This window comes from Rhinoraja longicauda, chromosome 3, assembly GCF_053455715.1.
Source record: "Rhinoraja longicauda isolate Sanriku21f chromosome 3, sRhiLon1.1, whole genome shotgun sequence".
Lineage (NCBI taxonomy): Eukaryota > Metazoa > Chordata > Chondrichthyes > Rajiformes > Arhynchobatidae > Rhinoraja > Rhinoraja longicauda.
Window position 1 is genome coordinate 41,867,051 of NC_135955.1, and position 15,890 is coordinate 41,882,940.

General features: G+C 38.3%; 1 protein-coding gene across 8 annotated transcripts in view; it reads right to left on the reverse strand.

Annotated features, from left to right (window-relative positions):
- Positions 1-1,511: 1,511 nt before the first annotated feature.
- Positions 1,512-15,890, reverse strand: part of LOC144591959 (sodium/potassium/calcium exchanger 2-like) — a 199,148-nt gene continuing 184,769 nt past the window's right edge. For all 8 annotated transcript variants that reach the window (XM_078396033.1, XM_078396029.1, XM_078396037.1 and 5 more), the window contains 4 exons: positions 13,415-13,558; positions 11,598-11,687; positions 8,416-8,582; positions 1,512-7,376 (listed from right to left, as the gene is read on the reverse strand). In XM_078396033.1, the coding sequence (XP_078252159.1) occupies positions 7,127-7,376; positions 8,416-8,582; positions 11,598-11,687; positions 13,415-13,558 (651 nt within the window). In that variant the 3' untranslated portion in view covers positions 1,512-7,126. The remainder of the gene's footprint in view (positions 7,377-8,415; positions 8,583-11,597; positions 11,688-13,414; positions 13,559-15,890) is intronic.

Here is a 15,890-nt window from a genome sequence, read left to right on the forward strand (position 1 = left end):
AACACGAGCTCACTGTACTGAGTGAGCCCTTTCATTCGAAAATTGAATCTGTAAACATTCAGTATCTTTGCTTCCTCTTCCCTCAATACCAAGGGGTATTGTCCAATCTCCAGTATTATTTGATCGTGCACCCTATACGTTGCTTCTACTGCAGGTGACCGTCACCTGTTTGATTTTCATGAATCTCACCAGGACCGTGCTGTTCTGCTTGATTTCACTGGACTCCAGCCAGTGCCACTCAACATAAATTTCCAAGTTGCAGTCAATGGCTGCCAAACAGTGTGCTTGCCAATCCTCCCACTGTTCAGCCCTTGGCCCAGATGATGGGGGGGGGACTTTCATTCCACCCACCTACTGCACTGCTTTGTTGTGGCAATTCAGCTGCTCAGCTTGACTTCATAAAAGTCCAGCAGGTTTGACTCTGCTCTGTGAATGCACTGACCATCTGCTTCTAAAATGTAACCTTAAAACAGAAGTTGGAGTTGCATTCTGAATGATTGTGACTGTGACGTGCTGCTGCCGACTCTGACGCATCTGTGGGTTTAATGGTTACAGGATCCTAATTTAAATGGCAAGAGCCCTTTTCTTCCTCACCAGAGCATCCTTGCACCACAATATATTAAAGGTCTTCAGACTGAAAGTAGGGGGTGGGGGGGAGGGGATGGTGAAGAGCTGCAGGCGAGAAAAGACCAAGATCAATCAGGGACGGCCACCATTGACCTCAGGTAGGTGCCTGGTAGGCCTGTTGTTGGCTGGGGAAGGTGTGATCTCAAGAGGGAGACAATGTGGTGAACTAAGGAACTGGTTAAACGAATAGGGTGGAGGAAGGGGTAAAAGAGGGAGGGGGGAAGGGGAGGCAATTGGAGGTAGAAGCTACTTAAAAGTTACAAAATTAGAAAATTCAACATTCATATCACTGCCTATGACTGGAGATTTGTTCACTTTCTTTAATGGATACACTCGTCAGTTTAAATGGATGAATTCTTTTAAAGGACAGAAAAAAATCAATCTACAAAAACAAATTGGAACTATAATTTTTAAAATAATTTCTTCACTCTAATAATGTCTTTAGATTAATTTGGTGTTTATTTTTAATCAACGAACTGCAATTAACCTTTTGACATGAATATCTGTGTTCAAATTGCAAGTTGAGTAAATCTGGTTAAATAGAGTTGAAGGAAAATAGTGAAAGGATTCACCTCACTATTCCACATGGACATGTGTTAACAACTTCTGATTGCATGATATTTTACCTTTGCAATCTAATTATCTAAGGAGAAAAAATGTTAGTTGTATGACTCTTGATACTGATCTAAATGCTAACTTCCATGCATTGAATGGAAGGATACAGTACAGTACAGAAATACTGCTTTAAAAATTATAATGGCTTCAATTTTACATGTTCAGCTGGTAACATATCTGAAGGTCTGCATGAACTTTACCTCGGTGATTTCTTCTAAAATGTTTATGAAATGACTCTGAGCTTCAAGAACAACCAATAGTGTTCATTTGATATTTTTATTTCCACACTTATTATATCTTACAGAAAGAGACGCAATTGAAACAGATTGTCTTTAGGTGGAGAAACCTTACGGACACAGCGAGGACGATAACAATAGTGCAAGAACAAATTTCTCGTCAGAAAGCCATTAATATATACTTTAAATAGATTATGTACAAATATTTTTGTTACTATATACAATTGTGCACTACTGTTAATGAGCTTGGTAATGAGGATTACATCAATACACATTACAGTACATTTGATTTCTAGCCTATGTTTTTGTCAGAATTTTGAAATTATGCATGTCACATCCCATTTTTCGTAATCAATATTTGAATATTAACTCAAGTTGCATTGGTTACTGCAAAGCCAATGTGCAGAGCTTTCATAATTAATATTAGGGAAGATTACAGTGTGCCAAGACAGAATCAAAGGGGTTATGAATTTTTGAGAAAATACATTGCAAGACAATTTGTCAGGCAAGTAAACAGAGAGAGTGCACATGTTGCTGAAATATTTGTGAAAAAAAACAAAAATGCTAAAGTTGGGTTGTAGCAGATGCAAACTTTCCTATGGTTAAATAAAATCAGGTAGGTAACAAGTGTGAAAAGGGGGTTTCATACTATGTTGTTTTTGGCATTGCTAGGAACTCTGGCCTGTTTGTAAAACTTCCCAATGAGGTAAATATACACTTGTGACAAAAAAGCATAAAACACAACACAATCAGCAATTGAGAAAACGACAAATTAATGTTTAGATTGGAGACCCTTTATTAATATTGATGGAGATCATCCACTTGTAACATGAACCTGTCTTTTCAGATGCTGCATATTTTATTTCAGCATTTGCAGATTGTTCTTTATCATTGTTAAAGGAGAAATCTTCCTTCAATATGACTAGATTTAAACAGAAAAATAAAATCTGAAGACTAAAGATTAGCAATAATCTCCAGGCATATTGGCATATATTCACTGATGTATTGACTATTTGAGAACAGACAGTTACCATTAAAATATTGCAGTCAAATATTGCTTTGCTTCTGATATAGGAGAAGCAAAATTGAAATATTTTTCAATGATTCACAGCACTGATGAGTTTTCCCAATGAAACATTATAATGTGTTAATTCCCCAAACTGATGTAGGCATCATTAAAAAGACATGCACATTTCAGCCCAACTTATCTTTTTACATAAGTGCTCTACAGTGCTTAATAAAGGTTATTTATGTGCCTCTATAAGTATTAATTAGCTTTAAAACACATTTGTAAGGTCTTCCACCAGACATTGGATCACAGCATTTTCAAATCTCTATCCATTTATTATATTTCAAAACAGATTTAAAGTGGTGATGACTGTCCCGAGGGTCTGTTGCTTACCTGTCTTATACCTAGCAGCCACGCAGAATGCAAATTCTAATGACTGTTCTTTTACAGCATGGCAATATCTGACATATTTCTACCTACTGAATTTGGAACTGATCTTCTACAACTCAGACTGTACCCACTGATGCCCTGGAGAGTATAATAAATCCAGACATTATATATTTAACCGTTTGTTAGATGAAATTTGCATCGCATATTCTTTGCTTAGAAACATTCTGTGCAGAAATGGTTTTGTTAAAAGTCACCATTTAATTTTCATGCAGTACATTCAGAAATACAAGTGAGTGGTCACGGGGAGAGGCTGATCTATCCGGAATCATTAACAAGTAGCTTATATAATTACTGCTCTGCCCAAACTCACTATGGGATGGTGTAAGTGATTTGAAGTAATTACTATGTCATTACTATGTTTATTCTTGTTCTGTTAATTTACTGCTGTCAATAAAAAAATAAATTGAATATTGTCAACCCAAGAAATGCAATTTTTAAAAGAATCGGTAATTTACTGAAACAAGGCCAAGCTCATCTTTAACATAGTAGTTTCTATTATTTGCTGATGCAAAGGAGGAAATTATCACAACGTTGCAATTAGCTCAGACCGAGTGCATCTTGTTTATAACTAATGAGGGCATCTGCAAACAATAGTTGCAATAATATTATTGGAGATTGTCCTCAACTGTAGTGGTATTAAAATATTGACCTAATTTAAGTTTGACCAAGAGTACGTCGTTTCTTATTCATGTATTGTGACTTTCAGTAATTGATTTTTGTGCGTACAAGTTTCTGAAGTAATTACTAATTTTAAAAAAGGACCGTGCAGTTGAACTACATAGAGTCAGAAGCACGTTTGCTCCCATGATCCTTATACTGATGAGCTTCCAACCTTGGGCTTATTAGACAGTAGCCTGGTGCATGGAACAATAGTTGAGCCATTTCTCCAGTCTCGTACTAACTAATTTCATACTGCATTTAAATGGTAGTTACATCAACACTTCTGCCTATTCCTATGGTCACAGATTTTCATGGAGACTGAAATAAATAATGACTGGATTGGAGGATTTAAATGTGGAGGTGGGATAGCGTCAGTGATGTTCAGTGAGGAAGAGATATATTAGAAAAAAATTATGCATGCACCATATAATTTGATCCAAACTTCCTTTAGCGTATTATTCAGATAATCATTCATCTTTTGAATAATTTAAAATCCTTTAAAAATTTAATTACACGTTAAAACTCTAAGTAATGAAAGGCTCCAGCGATAAAGTGCAAGCAGCGCACATGCATTATCTTAAGGGAGAGGTTGGCCTGCAATGCAGCAATTTTAAGAGGTATAACATTTGTCACAGTGCCACAGTGTCAATTTGAGGGACATTTAGACAGGACTTTGTTTTTCAGCACCCACCTATCACACACATTATTCCTTAATATGCAAATAAAGAGAGCTGTTCCCCATTTACTGATGATGGTGATAAGCCAGACCAGTTGTAACTAGGATTTTTCTTTTATTGATAGCAAATGTTTCTGATATAAACATTTAAATATTGGAATTTCTTGTCTGAGGGCAGACATAAGATTGTCTTCTGCCCATTCCCACTCTTCTGAACCTTGGAATTTACCATTGCTTATTAGACAAGTGAATAATATTCTTTCTTGTTTTAAAAGTAGATTAGCTGCCTTTACAGGACTGAGATTCAAATCTAATTGAGCTTGGTTGAAATGCACACACTATGACCCCCAACAAGTCTGAAGAAATTGCTGCCCTTGCTTTCTTACAGCACAAACTTAAAAGCTCTTTCCACTACAGTGCAACTAAAGAGGAACTACTAGAAAGTGTAATCTAGATTTAACAGTATGGGATTGTAATCACTGGTGTGATGCTGAGATGTCTTCACGATAAGAAAATTCAGGTTGAGCACCACAATATTTTGTATGCATTACAACACCCAAAGATGAACTCAGCAAAGTTCATTAGAACATTGTGGAAGGACAAGTACATAAAAAAAATAAGGACAAAAGTTGTAGAACTGGTATTCATGTCCAAAATACATGCTCCCAATCACATCAGATAATTTTAAGAACATTATTCTATCAAATTAGATTGATTCATTTGATCCCATTTTGCATCTTGTGGTGAAAATATTGAAGTGCTTTACTCAACAATAAATTTTAGTGAAATTACCATGTGAAAATGTTTTTTAAATGATTTTTAATAGCAAAGATATTGAAAAATAGTGCCATAGCTGAATCCTATTTTTGTCATATTGCTGGCAGTTAATACCAATGACAGGACAAAAGAGAGCACGAGTCACTGTAATTTGAAATAGGTATCAGAAGCTATTGCATTAAGAGTTAAAGTTAGAGATTGAAAAATATAATCAATGGGAAGGTGAGTGCATATTTGTTTTGTCTCTTACGTTTCAGATCCTACGTTCATCATGTAAAAACAATCACTGACTTGATAAATGTTTTTGATAAGTACACACAGCTTCTTTTGCACTTCAAACACACAATGCTTGCAAGAACATCACACAAACATCACATTGCACATGTTGTCCCGAGATTGACAATAATCCTAAGTCATTTCATTACGTACATTATGGCCATCATCAGCCCAAAATGGACTTCAAGGTGAGGTTATTGCTGTTTTAATTTTTATTGACAGCTGTAAATGAACCCATTGAATCCTAACTATTTGAATATCTGCTGAACATTAACATTATAAAGCCCTAGTTTATGTATTATATATATATATATTTGTATGTATTTATATTTATATATTTATTTAATTAAAAACACACTTTTATAATATCTCCCAATTTACTGAATCTGGTGTGTTGACCAAATAACATAAAGCTCGTAACAGTAGCATGAAGAGTAAAGACCTATATTCGAAGTAATGTCAAGAGAGCACAATGTGGACTTGCATGCCACACCTTATGCCAGTGTTAGAATTTCCCTGGAAATACTGCACAAAGCTTATCTTGTGAGAGGAAAATTAATGTGGTTTGTGCAAAAGTGTTATACATTCTTAATTCGTTTTCAATGGATTAGCAATTGCATTTTGAGGGTGCATATGTAATCTAATCAAAAGTACAGAGGAATGTAGACTTTAAAAAATATAGTTACATTCAAGAATTAAGTTAACAGTATCTTCAACTGGAAATCAACAAAATACTATTTTAACCTATTACAGATCAGGTTTACTTTGAAAATATATTATGGTCTTAAAAAAAGTGTAAAAAGAAAACATACAACAATGTTCATCTGTAATTGACTAAGTAAAGTGCAGAAATAATCTATAGGCCCTAAGGTGTTGATTCCACAATGTGGCAGAATGTCAGCGACAGATTTTGTTCTGTGCTAGGCAGCGAAGCAATAATGTTATATACAATAGATAAATAGCTACGACCTCAGCAAATGATTAATAGCTCTGTAATCTTAATCTTGCCACTCTCACCTGTTTCTGGTACTTTCAATCTATAGCAGCTTAATTGTTTTATTCATGAATTGTACTGGTGATTAAAATTGCTGCGCTAAGCAGAAAAAAATTATGTTAATAATTAAAACATAAAATTGTATAATGATTTAATAGATGTGCAAAAAAATACAATCTAATACTTATAGATATAACTGTACCAAACATTACAACTCCAGCACTAATCTGATTTGCGGTACCTGAAGAACAGGCAAGTTTTGGCTAACTGTCTAGTAGAACCCAAAAATGTTAATACCCCATTCCCAAACCCAGAAGATGCCCTCAAAATCGGTTTAATGCACCGTTTTATCTTCAAAAATAAATTACCACACCAGCCATTTTGAAATATAATGTGATATTATTTCAATATCTGAAAATCTGGCAGAAAAAGTCTGCCACTGAAGTATCATCTAGCAACAAAAAAGAACATTGAAATGAACCTTCTTAAGGGGTCTTTAACCAACTTGGGCAGTGCTCTTTCCACAGATATCGGAATAATCCCGTGAAATCCCAGAAAGAGTACATCTCTCCAAGACACAAACACCAACTTTATTAATTTGCTTGAAATGAGATCAGAAAGTCAACCAATCAAGCAAAACAAAAAAAAACAGTTGTTATTGTTTAGTATTACTTTCTCATTCACCATTAAATTGCATGTGCTGGCTGAGTCAATTCGGGGAAAAAAAACAAAGCTGCAGCAAGCAGGATGAGTTCTTATTTTCCCATCTTTACCTCAAAGTGAGAAAAAGCGTGCAGTCGCAAAGCTCACACTGTAATAGGGCATTGAATGACTTTCTCTTCCAACAGAACACTGGTAATCAGAAACACTATATAGAGTATAAACATTATCAAACCGAGAATTTTGTTCATTTTCCATCTGCAGGCTCCAATTGAAAGGATGACGAAGATGAGCATAATGAACAGCAGGACAATAGCGCAGAACAGGCCATTACTGCTGACTTTGATAGGGCTAAAGTTGTTGGAAAAAGCTTTCAGGAGCCATGGCAGAGGCAACCTGTGAAAAGATGAAGGAAAACAGATTTCTGAAGCAGCATGTCAAACCCTCACTTCTTCTGTCAATAAATCAGAGTTACATTCTTAGTACTAAAGTTTAGTTTGGTTTAGTTTAGAGATACAGCATGGAAGCAAGCCCTTCAGCCCACCGAGTCTGCACTGACCAGTGATCCCCGCACATTAACATTAGTGGTTTGTAAGTCTAAGTTTGCAGCACAGAACACCGCAGGCGATCCTTTTTCCCCGTGTCTCTCAAACTGTACAACTCTTCCCCTTTCTGTCATGGGGTAGAATTATTCCCCTCCTCCCCCCCCCCCGCCCCCCGCCCCCCTAATCTTTGCACATCCCAATCCTGGACTTTCCACTCGTCACTTTAATTTTATGTTTCATGTATCTTGTTGTGTTTTATGACTGTTGGCAGACCAAATTCCTACCTGGGATAAAGTTCTATCGTATCGTATCATGCCGTGTCATGTCGTATCGTGTTATAATGGACAAGATAGACATGAGTTGATCTGGCACAAGAGGGAAAATTACAGGGGTGGTAGCTCAGGGGATGGGATGGTGTCATAGAGAATTGTTTTTGGAAAAGTTGATGTTCGTTGAGAACAAGTATAGAAGTCAGCTTTCGTGCCTCTGTTAATGAATATCATTTTTTCTTCATTCAGTGAATGGTGTCGGTCGGTGTCAATGGCTGAGCTATCATTTTTGGTGCATCACTAATAACCTCTGAAGGTGGTGGTGGTAAATCACCTCCTTTTATTGCTGCGGAACACTCACTTTGCATTTGTTATTTGGGCTCATAAATATAATAGCTACCTAAGTAGGATGGAGAGGGGAGAACTTAAATCGAAATGTGCTTAAGTATATCCAAGTGAGTAGAGGATTCATAGAGTTGATTCAGCTGGAACCTATGGAGGCGATGGAAAAGGCAGAGATGCACCAATTGACAGAAAATTACATATAATTAGGAAAACTCCCTATACAGAAATCAAAGAAGCCATAAATATAAAGGTCAAAATTATTTTTCATGAACTTACCCAACCGTAATGTCAAATATATTGCTTCCAACTGAGCTGGACACTGCCATATCACCAAGCCCCTTCCGTGCAACGATTACACTTGTGATTAGGTCAGGAATTGAAGTGCCTGCTGCTAAGATTGTCAATCCCATAATCTCTTCGGTGATCCCAATAGTCTCCCCAACCTGCAGAATGAAAAGAGAACGTATTATTTTGCGTGACACCAATAAGAAGAAAAGCTTGCAGCTACATCAGAATTCAAACACAAAGGTCACCACTTGAAAGCATCATTCCATTTATTCTACTTAAACAATTCCTGGAGAAAAGGATTTGCTCAGTGGATGAGAGATATTAAGAGGGATGAATCATCATCAGGGTACAATATTGTACAGAGATTCAATGATAAGCAGAGAATAAGAAGTCTGTTGATGATGAAACAATCATAGTTTGAGAAAATTACTTTTGAAGACAAAGGATCATGGTTTGCCTTGGTCATTAGATTTTTTTTTCATATGTACAACTTGTAACAAAGCAACGCCAAATATTTTGCAACTTAATTCTCTGATATTTGAAATCAAATAGTGATGATTTGAAGGAAGAGAAGAAAATTGGATGAATGTTTGTTATCAGAGGTTTTCTTTGGGGAGTGACTCACCTGTGCCTTTCCCCGAGGTATCAAAGAGTTATACTGGATGGAAACAGGCCCTTTGACCCACTGAGTTTACACACGCAATCAAGCAGCTATTTACACTAATCATTTGGTTCTCCTCCCATTAACAACAAATTCTCTTCAAATTCAATTACTTATCTGTACACCAGTATACCAATAGATTCATATATAAATAATAAACTTGCCAGCATAGACCTGTGGAAGGAGGTAACTAACACACTCAGTGGAAACCAATATGGTCACAGGGAGAACATGTAAACTCCACACAGGCAGCACCTGAGATCAGGATTGAACACGGGTTGCTGGAGCTGTGAGACTGCAGTTCTACTAACTATGCCACTGTGTTGTGGATTACTGTCAATATGCTTGGGTGGGTGTGGCGATTTGGGACAGTGTAACTCCTTAACGGGCATCCCATCAATCATGTAAAGCATTCAGTTACTCCCCAAAAGTAGAAGTGTGGTTGTACTGTGGTCAATCTACAAGATGCATTGCAGCAACTCATCAAGGTTTGTAAGGCCAGAGTTACCAAACCTGCAAAGGCTATCATAGGCAATAGACAATAGGTGCAGGAGTAGGCCATTCGGCCCTTTGAGCCAGCACCACCATTCAATGTTATCATGGCTGATCATTCTCAATCAGTACCCCGTTCCTGCCCTCTCCCCATACCCCCTGACTCCACTATCCTTAAGGGCTTTATCTAGCTCTCTTTTGAATGCATTCAGAGAATTGGCCTTCTGAGGCAGAGAATTCCACAGATTTACAACTCTCTGACTGAAAAAGTTTTTCCTCATCTCCGTTCTAAATGACCTACCCCTTATTCTTAAACTGTGGCCCCTGGTTCTGGACTCCCCCAACATTTGGAACATGTTTCCTGCCTCTAACGTGTCCAACCCCTTAATAATCTTATATGTTTCGATAAGATCCCCTCTCATCCTAAATTCCAGTGTATACAAGCTTAGTCACTCCAGTCGTTCAACATACGACAGTCCCGCCATTCCGGGAATTAACCTAGTAAACCTACGCTGCACGCCCTCAATAGCAAGAATATCATTCCTCAAATTTGGAGACCAAAACGGCACACAGTACTCCAGGTGCGGTCTCACTAGAGCTCTGTACAACTGCAGAAGGACCTCTTTGCTCCTATACTAAACTCCTCTTGTAAAGAAGGCCAACGTTCCATTGGCTTTCTTCATTGCCTGCTGTACCTGCATGCTTCCTTTCAGTGACTGATGCACTAGGACACCCAGATCTCGTTGTACGTCCCCTTTTCCTAACTTGACACCATTCAGATAATAATCTGCCTTACTATTCTTACCACCAAAGTGGATAACCTCACACTTATCCACATTAAACTGCATCTGCCATGCATCCGCCCACTCACACAACCTGTCTAAGTCACCCTGCAACCTCATAGCATCTTCCTCACAGTTCACACTGCCACCTAGCTTTGTATCATCTGCAAATTTGCTAATCATCTGGCAGAATACGAGCAGCAGGTTCATTGGAAACCCACTACCACAATGTTTCCATTCTTGCTGCATACCATTCTGGCTTGGTAATATAATTTCAGTTCCATCATTGTCACTGGGTCAACTTCTTTGAACTCCCTGCCTGGCTGTGCTGTGTCGACATCTGTGCAAGGATTGCAGCAATTCAAGGACTATATAGCCACCTCCTTGAAGGTTGGTAGGGATGGGAAATAAAAACTGAACTTGTCTGCAGTGCTATGACCTTTAAATTGGACTTTAGATTGCACAAAATAGTCTGAACACATAAAAATTATAGTTTACAATATTTCTCTGGACCAGTTTCTGTGGTCCAGAGTCGAGAGAACATTGGAAAATGATCACCAATGCCACCTCCTTGAGTACTCTGGGATACAGACCATCAGGTCCTGGGGATTTATCTGCCTTCAGTTCCAACAATTTACCTAACACCATTTCCTGACTTATGTGGATTCCCTTCAGTTCCTCCCTCTCACTAGATCCTTCCTTAGTTAAGACAGAACCAAAGTACTCGGTTAACTGTTCTGCCATTTCTTTGTTTCCCATTATAAATTCACATGTCTCTGATTGTAAAGGACCTACATTTGTCTTCAGTCATCTTTTCCTTTTTACATATCTAAAGAAGCTTTTAGAGTCCGTTTTTATATTCCCCACATACTTTATTTTGTGCACTTTTATCCCCCTCTCAATTAACCCCTTTGTCCTCCTCTGTTGAGTTCTAAATTTCTCTCAGTCCTCCGGTTTGCTGCTTCCTCTGGCCAATTGATATGCCTCTTCCTTGGATTTAATACTATCCTTGATTTCCCTCGTTAGCCACTGTTGAGCCGCCTTCCCATTTTATTATGTTTCTTCATTATGCATTTAATGCTTATAACAGGGAAGTGACCTTTATCCTTTTCTCTTTAGGTTAATGATGTTGATGCTCGATGTCAGATCACCACTTAATAAAACAAGGAATAGTAACTGCAAAACAAAAATCTTCCAGTTTCTGGTTGAAACTTACAGGAGATCAAAGTGCTTACCTGGTGAGCCCACCAGACCATCAAGTAGGAAAATCCACCAATCCAGCCTATTGATCCCAAGAAAGAAAAGACAAAATATTTCTGCATCCTCTGCAAAAAAAAAAAGTGTGAGTCAATTTTGAGTGTGTTTGTCGAAACGAGAACATCACGAGAATATATTTGGGCATCAACTTATATGATTAACTGTAATCTTTAAAGTTCGAGGATCTTTCCATAATAGTAAACAATTTCCTGTAAACAAAATCCAGCAAAGTATTCCTGTGTTAGATGGTGCTTGTGAGCTCCCTCCACACCTGGCTAAATCCCATGACAGATTCCAGTGGGAGGTGGGATGACAATGAACACCCAGGCATACCTGCATTGCCAATCATTCTTGGGTACAGCAGTCAAATATAACAGCTCACATTTTGAGTGTTATTTATACCTCTGGAGTGGAAACAGACTTTTTAAAATGTAGTTCCCACTTTCCTTTGATCACTTCATGTGGCCATTATCTTAACTGACCATACAGTCTTCAGTAGGATCAAGTTAAGTATACTGCAAATTCTCTTTGATTTGTCACACATACCCTAAGAATCCTATTTTATAGCCTTCAATCCTAATTTCTCCCTTAAACTCTTCTAATACTGAGGTAACTACATTGGTTCCTTTTGTTTTAACACATGTCGAATTCCCCCCCTCCCCCCCCCCCACTTAGAGATCATAGGCAATGAGGACCAATATGTACTCATATTTGGACCATTATGCAAGTTAATAAATAATCAGTTTTACAATGAATGACAGAATCACATTTTCCCTCATAAGGAGTCGTAGAATCAAACATCATGGAAAAAGGCCCTTCAGCCCAACAAGCTGGTGAAGCTGCACTTGGAGCACTGTGTTCAGTTTTGGTCATCCTGCATTTGGAAGGATGTCACTGAGCGGCAAAGTGTGCAGAGAAGATTTACGAGGATGTTGCCAGAGCTTGAGGAACTACGCTATAGGGAGAGGTTGGGCAGGCGAGGACTTTATTATTTGGAGCACAGGAGGCTAAGGGGTGATCTTATAGATGTGTATAAAATCATGAGGGAATAGGTAGAATCATTTACCCAGAGTAGAGAAATAATAAACAAGAGGACATATGTTAAAGTGAGAGGGACAAGATTGAATACAAACCCAAAGGGCAACTTTTTCACTCAGAGGTGGTGGGTATGTGGAACAAGTTCCCAGAGGAGATAGTTGAGGAAGATACTATAATAGCATTTAAAAGACACTTGGACAAGTACAGAGACAAAAAAGGTTTAGAGGAACATGGGCCAAACATGGACACATGGGACTAGTTTATATAAGGCATCGTGGTCGGTATGGAAGAGTTGGGTCAAAGGGTCTGTTTCCAGGCTCTATGACTAAGTCCATGTGACCAAGTACCCATATAAAGTGGTCTCATTTTCATACGTTTGACCCAATATACTTTTCCTACCCATTTAAAAATGAATTTCAGGATTTTCAATTTTATCTATTTGTCCCATGAGGTCAATAATCGTGCACACGATAAAACTTCCTACCAATTATTTCTGAAGCCATCTTTGGGGTAGAAATTCATTTTATGTACCGAAATAATTCATGCACCTGAGCTTCTATTCCATCGATGTGTTTAAAATAAATGAAATTAGTTCTATTGCACCAATGCTAGGTATTGGTGATTTATTCACTTTTTCTTTTCCTGCGTTTCATTCTTGGTCTCCACGATTTCATTTGTTTCTCCAAGGTAGATGCAGTTGCCCAATGCCATGCACATGTTAAAACATTGAGAAAATAAAATCTGCACGCATGCTTACCTTCTTCCTGACATCAGGCAAGCAAATCCACAATGGGAGAATAATAGGAAGTATTACTAGATAGATCATCCGTTTGCGTGCTGTATCTGGCCAGGCCAAGCTAAGTGGCTGGTCCTCATCGTCATTCTGTGTGGTGACTTCAGCCTAACAAAAAGGGAGGGAAACACAGTTAGGAATTGCATTCAATATTTACCACCGGTGTAATGCACTACATGTTCTGGCAAAATTGATTTTTGTTGTCATTATTCACCAAAATGGAGCAATTGTTCTGCTGGCAAGACAACAATGGCTGTGCATTTGTGTGGAAAAGCAAAGGTTACAGGTTAAAATAGTAAGCACTGACTGAGGAATGGAAATAAAAATCTGTTCTCTTGTGATTAATCTGGAATGTCAATTCATTTTGATAGAGCACTCAGATATTTCTGATGTTGAAATGCTCACAGAGTCCTGGGTTTTTTTATGAAAAATTCAAACCTAGTGTGTAAGTCCAATGTATTTGAAATAATGAGTACTCCAGCAGTCCATATTCACAAGGACAATCTGATTAATTCAAATATTGATTCTAATTTGAATTATCAGTAATTTTGCTTATTCCAATGATGGTCTATGTATGGTTCAATCATTTATTTTCCTACTTTCAAGCCCATGTATAATTAATTATGAATTATGAAAAGTCTTAAAACCCTCTTATGGAAAGTTATAGTATTGCAGTAGTTTATTGCATTTGTTTAACTTTAGAGCTTGTCGCTCATCATTGTCAGGGATTGTGTAGGAAGGAACTGCAGATGCTGGTTTAAACCGAAGATAGACACAAAAAGCTGGAGTAACTCAGTGGGACAGGCAGCATCTCTGGAGAGAAGGAATGGGTGATGTTTCGGGTCGAGACCCTTCTTCAGACTGGTTAGTGATAAGGGAAATGAGAGATATAGACGACGATGTAGAGCGATAAAGAACAACGATTGAAAGATATGCAAAAAAGAAACGATGATCAAGGGATCAGGCCATTGTTAGCTGTTTGTTGGGTGAAAATTAGAAGTTAGTGCAACTTGGGTGGGGGAGAGATAGAGCGCGAGGGAACCAAAGGGATTCTATGTTCAAGGTTTCATTGACAAAATGGAGTGAAACCTCTGATGTGATACAGCAGCTTTTTTTTCTACATTGTTTTGAGTAGCTCCAGGTTTTCCAAAGTAATTAATCCAAGATGTCCATTTCAATTACGTGAAACTAAGACACCCTTGGGCTGATTTTCCAATTTCAGAGAGTGCTGTTATTAAAATAGCAGGGTGAAATTACTACTTGTGCCAGACTCACCAGCACTCACTTTCTTTAAGTGAGTGTTTTTCAGTGAAAGGAACGGATTTCAGTGAAGGGGACTGCTGAAGAACCAGGTGAGGCTAATAATGGCAGAGCACTAAGAAAAAGTCAATTTGGTTGGCTCTCGTCACATTAGCTTCAGTGGTAGTGGCAAGCCCAGTCAATGGGAGGATGACTCAATCCTCTGGCAGATGTGCCAGACACAGAGGATCATGGTGGTCAACTCTTGATAGGTGAGGAGCAGCCATAATGCTTTCATCTTGCAGCAAGTCTTCATCTTTGAGGAACCATATTAGACCAAAGGGAGCCAGAAGTCAAGGCAAGCAGAATGCTCTGAAGTCTATGCAATGGAGAACATTGCTGACATTGCCACCTGCAACCTGATGGCAGCAGGGTGGTGTTCTGGCAAACCTCTGCTGCTACTGCCTAGGCTATTTTGCAGATACTGTTCAGTTTGCTCTCCAAACAGTCACAGCCACAAACATTTTTCCTTTAAGAGGTGCAGGATAGTTAGTTTAATTCATGTAACCAAGCACTCTAGTGATGTGCTAAGGTCACTGAATCATTTGGTGAACTCTTGGCATGTATTTTGTATTTAACTCCCATGAGTGAGTTGGACAAAGGTTAACATACTTGTTTACCAGGAATGTCCAACATAGTCTTGCAGGTGGCTTCAGGTAGCAAGTCCGCACTGGTTGTGCGCTAGGCGGAAATGATAGACCAGGTGCAAACCAGTGGTAAGGGGACAGGAATGAGTTAATAAGATGTTGGTCACCTTCTTATGCTTTTGGAGCAATTCACACGACAGTAGGTCGGCTTATAACTGTGGAATTAATCCTGGAATGAATCCCCGGGTCGCAGAGAACTCCATGTTCAGGAGTCACTCATATTTCCGAAAGAATAATGAGGCCAAGAAATTAACATCAGAATCTGAGTTTCTTAACAATGCCAAACATGATGACCTTAGAGTTGTTCAGTAGAGTTGAGGGGGTCACGGCCCTGTTTCCACCAATCTTTCCACCACTACACACAAGAAGCACAAGACGCCATTGTATGCAGATGCTGGGAAGAGTTTTCAGCTCCGGCTGAACAATTTCTAATCTTCTGATGTGGACTCAATAAGAAGAAGAGAAGAGTTGAGAGGAATAATTTAATGTATTTA